General features: G+C 38.5%; 1 protein-coding gene across 3 annotated transcripts; it reads left to right on the forward strand.

The window, feature by feature from the left end:
• The first annotated feature begins 1,905 nt into the window (after positions 1-1,905).
• On the forward strand, positions 1,906-10,980 carry zgc:172136 (uncharacterized protein LOC566376 homolog). 3 transcript variants are annotated; one of them, XM_067523132.1, is made up of 14 exons: positions 1,906-2,063; positions 4,641-4,837; positions 5,000-5,090; positions 6,236-6,315; positions 6,425-6,501; positions 6,670-6,865; positions 7,066-7,221; positions 7,675-7,740; positions 8,220-8,288; positions 8,402-8,576; positions 8,839-9,123; positions 9,537-9,668; positions 9,792-9,862; positions 9,979-10,980. In XM_067523132.1, exons 2-14 carry the CDS (start codon positions 4,760-4,762, stop codon positions 10,267-10,269), a joined length of 1,767 nt encoding a protein of 588 aa, XP_067379233.1. In that variant the 5' UTR covers positions 1,906-2,063; positions 4,641-4,759; the 3' UTR covers positions 10,270-10,980. The 3 variants fall into 3 exon arrangements, with proteins under 3 accessions (XP_067379233.1, XP_067379252.1, XP_067379243.1); XM_067523151.1 differs by having other exon boundaries at positions 10,098-10,980; XM_067523142.1 differs by lacking the exon at positions 1,906-2,063 and adding an exon at positions 2,584-2,887.
• The last annotated feature ends 213 nt before the right edge of the window (positions 10,981-11,193 follow it).

Raw genomic sequence — 11,193 nt, forward strand, 5'->3', positions numbered from 1 at the left:
GTTGTTTGTAAATCATCATATTCTACCATTAAATATGCATATTATGAAGCTGCTTATTTGACATTTTCTTTTTAATTTTATTCATTAGAGTAGCTCTTGAGCTCAATGTTTGGTACATTAGGTGCAGCAACATAGTTCCGAAGTGATTTCATCATACTTCTAAATAAAAAGTTAGGGATCACCAATAAAACAAAGTGTGGATCTTGTAACCTTTAAACAATAAGATGGACTTGGTATTTTTAGCTGCTTGTTAAATTTTAAGTCTAGTATTCATTCACCGTACTGCTCATTGTTGACATGGGTTCATGGAAACAGAATAATTTTTACATTGTTGCTGTGGTGCTTCGCAAATTTTCTTTTTGAACGTTTGCTTTGACTTAAATTTGTGCAATTGATGAATAGGTCTGTAGATGGCAGTGTCATGGCACTGAAGTTGCTTTTAAATACCTATAGTAAATGTGGGAATTTTAAACGTGGGAATGTGCTTAAAACTAGGTAAAGCGCATTAATGTTACATCGTTCCTCGAGTTTGAAGTACAATAATGAAGTTAATGAAATGCCCCAGTCCCAAACATGATCTCAGGAATGTTTAATGTGGGTTTTACTTTACCGTTATCAGTAACGTACTGTATCTTTACCTTTCTACTTAAAGGGATTTTAAGGTGTACAAAGAATATGTTGGAGTGTGACAGGTTTATATTAAGTACCATACTAGCTGGTTATATGGTTTAATGTGACGGTCAAAGCAAAGACCCATCTACTGTGAATCAGCATCTATCCCTATCATCAAATGATAGGGCCCACACTTTGACAAAAACTTTGCAGAAGTGGCACTGGCACCCTTAAAATCTTATTGGCACCCTAGGTGCCAAGTACAAGGAGATCTGACCAAAAATGTTGCTAAATAAAACACTATAATTACAAATAGATAAAGTGTTATTATTATGTATATTCAAGGTTTCATATAATTTGTCGCAACACACTTTTGTAGCAGTCACAACCAGGCAGATTATTCCTGCAAAGGATGTCTCTTTGCCTCTCCCCAACTGTATATTATTATTTGGTAATGGCTATTTTTAGTTAAAAATCCTAGCCGAGTTATGCATTTGGCAGTTTTGACACTGAACGAACACTTTATAAATACAGTGAGGAAACAAATTTACAAAAGTTTATTATTTTCAAAAGGTTTTTAAATTTTAGTTAAAAACTTTTCAAATGTGCCACCCTAATTTGAGCTTGTGCCCAAGTAAATGGTCTGCACTTATATAGCGCTTTTCTACCTATTGGCACTCAAAGCGCTTTATACTGCTTCTTATTCATCCATTCACACTCACACTCATACACCGATGGGGGAGCTGCTGTGCAGCTGGCCAACACTCACCGGGAGCAACTAAGTTGGAGTTCAGCATCTTGCTCAAGGACACTTCAACATGTGACCGGAGGAGCCCAGGATTGAACCAACAACTGTGAGATTGGTGGACAACCGCTCTACCTTCCTGCGCCACAGTCGCCCCAGTCTGGTCACTCCCCTCAAAAATTCTGGATCCACCCTTGAACCCACAATTAACAGATTGTACATTTTTCAAGGGAAAATCTAATTATATTCTGTAACATCCAAAGTTTCTACAGCGGCTCCGAGCTTTATGCTGGGACCTGTAATTAGCACGAGATCGCTCCACCAATGCAGTGCAAACATGGGGGAACATGTCTGTTTAGCAATATATATATTTTTTATATATTATTTTTCTCTATAGATAAATTTAATCTTTATTTTATGATAACGAAAAATAAAATAATGATTGACTATAGTAATTCAAATATTTCTAACAAGAATTCATTAAAAGTAGATCACCCCTACAACTAGCCGAAGTGGTACGGCTTAGGCGACTGAGCCTTACGGTGATAGGAAAAGTTAGCTACAACACGCAATGGAGAGGGGGGAGAACTGGTGTCCTACTTCTGTCATGTTTTTATTCTGAGGGAAAAACAAGATTGTTAGTTTGAACCACTTTAAGAAGACGTGAGACTGAAATTGGAAGTCCCTCGCTTCGTATAATATGATGGTAAGAAACCCACTGCTTCATATCGAGCGAAACGTGGAGCCTGAGTTAGTGATGCACTTGTTGCTTTAGGTGAAGGTTAATGCACACGTTTAAATGTATCTCAAATGTAGGCCACCGAGCTGTAAAATGCAAAGTGATACTCTGACTAGTAGTAAAAAAAAAGGCACCATAAACCCTTCCGTTTTTAGACAATAGTTTCTCCTACTTTGTTTTCTGATTTAAATATGTGTAATTAGGCTGCGCAGAACTCTGGGCTGCTGCAGGTAGTAACATCCACACAACAGGCTTTGGTTTGTATAATATAGGAGCGTTCAAATACTGACGCTTTAATGCATTTTAGTTTTTGTCTGCCCCAGTAGCACTTCGATGAAAGTCCGTTTTTTCTCTACCCTGAACTCAACTACTGAACCGTGATGTAGATTTGCGCATAAAACTTAAGCAATACCCTACTTTCCCAAAACTGAAAAGCTGGCTCACACTATTGTTTTCAAGTGGAAGGAGTGTAAACGGACTCCAGATCATTTGGGACGGTGGCGATTACTTTCCACTCAAGACAACTTGCACAGAGCAGAGGGGATGTTGTTTTTCCAACAGGCAGCAGTGTGCTGAGAAGGAGGGATTATAACAGTCTTGGAGGGGAATTAAAGATGCAGATGGCTGCTCTCATGTGATGCCAGGTTTCACCCTGGTCAGCAACAAGAGGGATGTCTCAAGACGCCAGCCAACACTTTTTGAGTTGCTTGTAAAGTTGTTTTGAAATAGGAGGTGCTGAAGCTTTGCATAACTAATGTTTTCATTGTATTCTGGATTTGTGACTGGATAAGGTGGGTGTGATTTCACTTATTTTTTTATTTGCTACATTATTTCTGAAACGTTTTATTGCTTTGATATTCCAGGCATGGAATGTTGATGTAATATGACGAGATACACTGCTAATCATTTTAAGTAACCTTATGTCTGCAGACTAAAACCTACTATAATTATTACTTAAAAAAGCGGTTATATACTAAAATGCACAAACCATTTTCATAGTCAGGACACATGCAGACGCAAACAATAAACACCCAGAGAACCATAGAAATCTCCATAAAATGCTTTCCTTTTTTTTTGTCTTTAGAAATTTCAAATACGGCATTTGGTTGTCATCAGAAATTCTGTAGAATCTTACTTCAGTGTGTATCACTGACGAGTAGCAGCATTATTATCAGTATTAGCACCAGTATAGCTCACATTGTAGTACAGTATCTTAACCAACAAGAGTAGTAGGCATTTATCATATCCACGAAGAACTCCAGCACTCAAAGTAGATTATGATTTTCTAAAATTATGCAAGAGCTATTTATAAATTGTCAAATTGTTAAAACAAACTTGGGTGAGTTTTTGTACCATTTCTCACAATGTCAAAGTTAGACTCTGTCATAAACAAGTCAGACATTTTAGTGACTGGAATTTCAGGTTTTTTTTATTTCTGTTTGCCCTGACACCCAGATCTAAGTGGGGCTGTGTTTGAACATGTCCATAATCATGTAGTAGTTCCCATAACTTGGTATGTACGCTGGCAGCACCTCCATTATTTTCTCATGATTTATCATGAGAAAAGAGAGATCCGAGAGACAATGCATATGTAGTGCTTTTAAACATATATAAACATCTTTTTCCTCAGTGCCAACATTAAACTTTAAAGATTCAGGTCTGCAACCACCAAAAAAGAAAAAAAAAAAAACAGTGAGAGAAACAGATGATTTTTACTAAGTCAAATGATCTCCTAACAGGCTGGTTGTTAGTTATCTCGGTTAAAATCTACACGAGATTGAGGCTGTTTCAGTTCTAATACTTTTTTTTTTTTAAACTGGTTATCGTCTATAGTGGGATTTCAGGGTTTTACAGTCGGCACGCAGCAGTAAAAACCTGATTAATTGATTCTGAGACGGTAATCAGATGAGCCTTTACCAGTTGGGTCTTAGGGTCAGGTTAGAGCGGCAAGCTTCAGGTAAGTGTTTGTTGCAAATTGATTTGCCCCCTCCACTATGGCCATTGGTTTTATTATGAGGACTACAATCTACTTGAAAACATATTTATATGTGTAATTTGTTTGTTACGTGGTTCATTTAAGAATAGAAAAAGTTGTACAAAGATTATCTTATTGTTTCCAGTTAATGACTGTCATTAGGATTAGTGCGTGATAAGCTTATTTAATTTGCCCAACTATTCCCTGTTTTCAATTATAGATGATCATAGTGTTTGCTGATGCTTGAGTTAAAGACGCTTCTTAACACAGACCAACTAATGTCAGTTTTCTGCATTTGATTCTTTTTTTGGTTTGGGGGTCACTCTAAATAACTGCGATGGGAAAGCATTTGGCCTTTAACCCCATCAGACCCTTTACCACAATGCTCAATGCAAAAGGTTACACAAAACAAAATGTTGCATTTAAGTGGTCTCCCAGCCTGGAATTGAATCTTACTTAAGTTGATGATCTGTTAAAAATTTAATTCTGTTGTCCTCATCATTCACCCTCTTGCTGAATCATGTTTTTTAATTTCTTTGCTTATCTCCCTCTGTTGTCTTTATTTTTAGATACAATATGGGCAGACTGCCCTGGAACAGATAAAGAGTGAAGGATAGAGGGAGCAAGAGGAGACTGAAGCATTTTAACAGAGAGAGCGAGCACTTATCACAGCCATTCACGAGACATCATGTCCTCCTCCATAAAACAGGAGAGAACTATCTGTGTTTTCCTCCCCAATAAAGACCAGCTGGACATCACTGTTGGGGTGAGTTTTTAACATGTTCCTTGTTGTCCACTTGACTAAATAGAGGTGCTAACAGATGTGATGTTTGTCACTACAGTGTTTTGGCTGCACCACATACTTAATTTTTTGCATCTTGTGAATACAAATTAAACAAAGACTGCTTTGTCTTTTTACTTTCTCCAGCCAAAGTCAACAGGGCAGGATGTTTTTAATCGTGTGGCAGAGCTTCTTGGAATCAAGGAGCTACATTTTTTTGGCCTCACAGTGGTGAGGGGTAAGTTCACTCACTGACCCCTAAGCCTCTGAACCTTAAAGGACCACAGTATGGTTTAAAAAAAAGAAAACTATCATCAGTGGGCAGGGAGTGTTGTTAATAATTTCATGCCATCAAGCACATTTCAGCAGTGAATCAGATTGTAAACAGAAGCCACATGTTTGGATTAGGACAAAGATTTACTTCAGGGCTTTGTGGCAACTCTCTTAAGGTGGCTCTTGTTTATGTAATATTGGGCGAGAGGTTTTCTGCCAAAAAGTTATTTCACTATAACCAGAAACATTAATTCTGCCCTCCAAGTCTGCATAACTGAATGGTGTAATCTTCTTTAACCACAGAGCAAGTTCTGCCATTTCTGATGTCTTTGTACAATACATTGAAATGTCTTGGTAATCTTGTGTGGCCAAACACTTGAACAAGCAGCCTTTTGTTTTTGTGGCGTTGGTTCAGCGATCACTTAAGCCTGGATTCCTGCAATATTAACTTCATTAAGCCTGGAATGCACCCTTGCATTCCTTTTCTTCACTGTGGGGAGGGATGAATTGATGATGGGGAGGGGAGGTGGGAGTGGAGAGAAAAGAGGTAGGGGGACTCAACATGGCGCAAGCCACCTTACTCAACTTTTGCTCAAAGGCCTCAATAAAGGATGAGAGGAAGGAGTTGGTATGAGTCAGAGTGAGAATAACGCAGGCTGAAAGTAGAGATTTATGATTAAAGGGTTGAATTGTGAAACAGCTCAGCAAGCATTTGGCTAACAAAACAGATAAGGTGGATCTAATCAAAAATGCCCATGTCATGACTCATAGGACCAGGCTGAGAGTGAAGCAGTATCTTCATTCTTACCCCAAACCGTTTTATAGTCTCGTAACTAAAATGGAATTCAAATTAGCTTGTAAAGAGTGACGTATGTGGACTAGCTCATAGCAGAATATTAGGGTTAAAGCTTTGCTGTGGTTCATTAACATTAGCATTGTTATTAGCTGCCCAGTAGCCTTATTCATAAATGTAAGAACGAGCACTTGTTGTGCTGCTCTGAATCCCATTGTTAAGCAAATGTCATGCTTGGTTACATAATATTTTTGGACTGTTTACTAATTGTCTGCTTATTTCCTGATTCTATTTTTTTTTTTTTACCTCGACCACAGACAACGAGCACATATTCTTAGACATGGAGGAGAAGCTGATTAGGTACTTTCCCAAGGAATGGAAGCTAGATTCAGGAAAGGTAAGAAACCTCATTGTGTAAGTAGGACTTATCATTTAGCATGACAAAAAGATGGTAATACACACAAGCCTACTCAGAAAATCTCTTCTTATTTTATTTTTTATTACAGGGATCGCATAAGAGACCATTCCCGCTTGTACTTTTCCTCAAAGTGCAGTACTACATAGAGAATGGTAGACTTATTTGGTATGTACTTCTATATATACCTATTTTTCACTGCTTGTCAAACTTGTGTTTACTCTATTGCTGACATAGTACTGTTTTTTTTTTCCTGATTAATCGGTATCCTCCCATCTCACATCTCTTTGTTCCCCTTCCTTCTGCCCTTCTGTTTGCGTGTCTGTGCGGTACCAGTGAACGAAAGTCTCGGCATCTGTACTACTCTGACTTGCGTGAGCGGGTGCTTCGATCTGAATGTCGTCAGCAGGAGGAAGTGTACTTCCAGCTGGCGGGTTATGCCCTACAGGCTGACCTCGGAGACCATTCACTGCCCAGGGATGATATGCAGATCAACCCTTACTTTGAACCCAAGGATTACTTTCCCCCTTGGGTAGGTATTACTGCATGGCAGCAACATCTAAAAAGTCTTTGAATCTAAGGTTATTTTTAGATTTAAATTTTGCTTTTATTGTATAAATAATATGAAAAATAAGTTTATGTACATAAACATGTAAAAAGAATACATAGATTTGAATGTTACATATTTCGTTAGTTCACTTCTTGTCACGTCTGTTTATTTTCCTTCCTTAGATTGTAGCTAAGCGTGGTGTCAAATATCTCCTCTGCCATGGGCCCAAGGTGCATCAGGAGCTGTGGGGAATGTCTTCTCGTGATGCCATCCTGCTCTTCATCAAGGAGTCCTGTCGACTGGAGGACGTACCTGTCACATTTTACAGACTGCAAAAGGTCCTAAGTTAATTTAGTATTTCGGTGATACCGATGCCACAGTTGCTTAGCTTTTTGTAGCACAAAACATACTGCATGGTGTATTTGTTTTATTTTGTATTTGAATTTTAGGTATTTGCATCTATAGTTGAGGCGTATTTCCTCCATCTGACTTAATAGTATCTTTCCCCACACAGCACGTTAATTTGAGCTATGCTGGACAAATAACTGCAGGACAGTTATGTAACCCTCATCTAACCCAATGTATTGTCCTCCCCTTTTCAAAATCACTCATCTGCTGAGTGATATTGTGAAGACAGGCCATCCATTGCATAATGTGCTATCACTTTAAATGAGTTGTTAGCAGCAGCTCAGTGTTTCCTAGTGAACTAGGAAAAGGGCTTAACTGTGAAGTAGCTATCTTATCTGAGCTCTTCAGATGCCTCTCTGACATCTCATCATTCATTTGTCCAGGACAAAAAGGAGGAGAGGGGAACAGCATTGCTTGGTCTGACCCTACGAGGAATGCAGGTTTATCAGGTGGGTGCATGCATGAGTGTGTTATTAAAGCGCAGTATGTACAGTATGTCAACACATGCTTAAACAAATGGGAATCTGGGTTTGCGCAAAGATTCAATCATTGTAGCTGTAGTCGTATAAAACCTCTGACTAGACATGTGAGGAATGTGTGGGATTGCCACCAGCAGCAGTGCATGAGGAGATATGAGCCGTCTGCCATGCCCATCACTTGTTTGATCTGACCATCAGGGGCCATCTGGGGGGGATTAGGGCTCCAGGCCTGGCTGATTAAAGGACAGACAGACCGTGAGATACCTTGAGAAGCCCTTGGCCAGATGGCTCCTACGAACAAAGAGAGAATTGATCATTGATCAGTAATTTTAAAATGTGTCCAGGTGGATTACACATGTATAAATACTTAATTTATTTTGTAAACACTGAAGCTCACAAGCAATTGACCAGTTTCCTTAAATTTTGACAGTGTGTTCTTGTACTCATAGGAAGTAAACAACATAAGACAGCTGCTGTACGATTTCCCCTGGTCAAATGTGGGGCGTCTCACCTTCCTGGTATGCACACTGCTCGTTTTCATTCACTGTTAAATTTAAGTGGATTGATTGTAATCTTTTAATGGTCATTAGCTATGTAATCTGCATATGAAACGGTACGCTGTCCCATTCAGGGTAAGAAATTTGAGATCCAACCAGACGGCTTGCCATCGGCCAGGAAGCTGGTTTATTACACTGGGTCATCATTCCGCTCTCGTCACCTTCTCCTGCACCTGAGCAGCAGCCATCGTCTCTATCTCAGCCTCCAGCCTGCCCTCAAACATTTGCGCCAGCTGGAGGACAGCGAAGGTAGGGGAGGGAGAAGCACATACAAGAACCAGATTAGTATCTATGATAATTGGTTTGGCTTTGGTGACTTGTACTCAGAAGAATGTGTAAGCAGCAACTGCACTGTACATAACTTCTTAAAACTAACCTTTTCTCATACAAATAATCTAAAGGTTGCTACATTTAAATTCACTGGTTTAAATATAGTGAATACTGTTTTGTTTTTCTGATCTACATTTGGGAAAAAACACACATTGATTTGGACTTTTCTATACCTTTTTAGAGAAAAAGCGTTACAGAGAGTCGTACATCAGTGATGACCTGGACTTGGACCCCCCAGGCAGTGAGAGCAGCCCTGGCCTGTCTCGGCACTCAACTAGCAGCTCTGGAATCGAAGCAGACGCCCGCCAACACAGCATCTCCACAGAGATGGCCTCAATGGAGGAGGAAGGTCAAAGGCATGCAGCGAAGTATTTTAGCTCAGCAGCCAGCCATGGCAGCTCCTGCACTTCTGGATTTGATGCAGGCAGTAAAGCTCAAATAGAAGATGAGGGGTGGCAGGAGGAAGGTGAGAAGATTTTTATACTGAAACATTTGTGCAGGAAACATTTCATGTTTTGTTTATTTGAATGGAATAATTGTTACTCGTGGTAGCAGCTATGTGCCATGCTAATCGTATATTTAGAACTGCAATTTTATTTTAGGAGTAAGCTTAGTAAGTTTTGTGATGATTTAAAAGCATGAGATGTTATTAAGTATTCAGCTTCAATAAAGAAAAGTTTGGCATTATCTTTGCATTTCTGAGATTTTAATTTTAATCTGTGATGCTGTTTTTGTCACTAAAATAATTTGCGATAACTGCGTTGTTCCCAACAGCACCTTCTCTTGCTACACACTCTCTTTTCTATACCTCATCAACTTGAGCTCTAATATTGTCTTTAGATCATTGGGCTTTTAAATTTTTTTTTTTTTCTTTTCCAGAGATTAGGACCACTGTTGGAAGTCCAAAGGAGTTTCTTGTAGATGATCCTGATGAGATGTTCCAGTTGGCTGATCTGCTTGAAGGAGTGTCTGTGGATTGTGTAGAACAGTCTTCAGAGACTCACTCACCGGGTATGATTCCGGGTATATTATAGGGCAGTGTTAAATAATTTATTTGTTCTCACCATACCAGTAAAAACAAAATTGTTTGTGTTCTCATTTTGCTCTCTTTTTGTCTTAACTTAATCAACACAGAAAACAAAGTGTGTTCCCAAAACAGTGAGGAAGATCTTGCAAAATTGCGTAACAAGAATGTCTTAAATGAGGTTTGTCATCTGTCTTCTATGAGTTGCCTTCATTTTATTTGACTGCTTTAAATTTCTATGTTAATGCTTTCTTAGATTTAAAAAAAAAAAAATGTTTATTATCTGCTTTTTCGTAGATGTTAAAATCTAGGGCACAAGTTTGCGTAGATCGGCACAGCCAGAGTCTAGATGATGTACGTCTGTTCCCATCTCTGGCACCCCTGGGGATGACACTGCCTCCTATTTCTTCCCACAGCTACACCTTTGGGCTCCCAGATGCCTCAACAAACACAAAGACCCCTGTTGATTACAGTCATTGTCCCCTTTTACACTGCCAAGCCAACCCTTCCTTCTATGGACGTAGGTCTACCAACTGTCTCTCTCTGGACACTTTGGGTGATGAACAGTTCATAGAATTTGTACTTTGAATAGGTCATGTGCCCGTTTGCACAAAAACACTCATTCTCTTCTCAATCATCCTTTAGCGTGCAACTTAAGTTATAGGTTGCCAAAGCATGAACGACATGAACTGTTTTCTATGAGAGGATTATGATGATGATGTAGGATGTGTATTTTAAATTGGTGAGAGACATGGATAATGATGGAACCCCTCATTCCATAGAAAAGTTGTGAATTAGATCTAATTCATCAACATTTCAATCAGCCAACAGAGCATATTTATTATTGTTGTATATGGTGTACATACTACTTTTACTATTTTATTACATGTCAACTTCTCTGAAGAAAACATTTCTAATCAGTCTTTCGTAAAGTTAACGTTTTTAAAATGTTCTGACAGAGACGACATTTTTAACCTATTTGCTATTGTAAACACCTACAACTCTGTCCTATTTGTGAGATTCACCAGACATTTCAGTTAATGTATACTTTTGTCCTCATTTTTTAAACTATAATTTTCAATGTACTTTATTTTTGTATATTGTGGTCTATCATGCTTTTCCTATTATTGTCCTACAGCAATGTAGTGGCCTGTATAACAGATAGTAATGCATGCATTTATCCAAAGCTTACTCGTTCTGTACTATCTTACCACTTTTGTAACTCGGCAGAAAAGTATTACTTGTGAAGCAATCTTCTTGTAAACAAAACTTTTTTTTTGTATAGTAACTCCCCAAACATAGTAACTGGTAAACAAAACTGATGTCTTAAGACAATATGGGCATACTGGAAAAGAATGTCAGCCATTATTCAATGCTAATAATGCATGAGCAACTTGACAGTGTTAAATCAATATACCATTTTGAAAGCACTGCTTTTCTTAATAATGTGAAAATAAATTGTTAAGTAAATTAAAACTGATCCATTTTTTTTGTACTGTTGCACGAGTTTAA

Source organism: Channa argus, chromosome 1 (genome assembly GCF_033026475.1).
Source record: "Channa argus isolate prfri chromosome 1, Channa argus male v1.0, whole genome shotgun sequence".
Lineage (NCBI taxonomy): Eukaryota > Metazoa > Chordata > Actinopteri > Anabantiformes > Channidae > Channa > Channa argus.

What these genes read in the sequence shown, in the direction of transcription:
- zgc:172136 (XM_067523132.1), top strand. Translation starts at nt 4,760, where the DNA reads ATGTCCTCCTCCATAAAACAGGAGAGAACTATCTGTGTTTTCCTCCCC. An exon ending in CCAGCTGGAGGACAGCGAAG is followed by an intron (nt 8,577 to 8,838) that starts GTAGGGGAGGGA and finishes ATACCTTTTTAG; the next exon opens with AGAAAAAGCGTTACAGAGAG. An exon ending in TTCAGAGACTCACTCACCGG is followed by an intron (nt 9,669 to 9,791) that starts GTATGATTCCGG and finishes TAATCAACACAG; the next exon opens with AAAACAAAGTGTGTTCCCAA.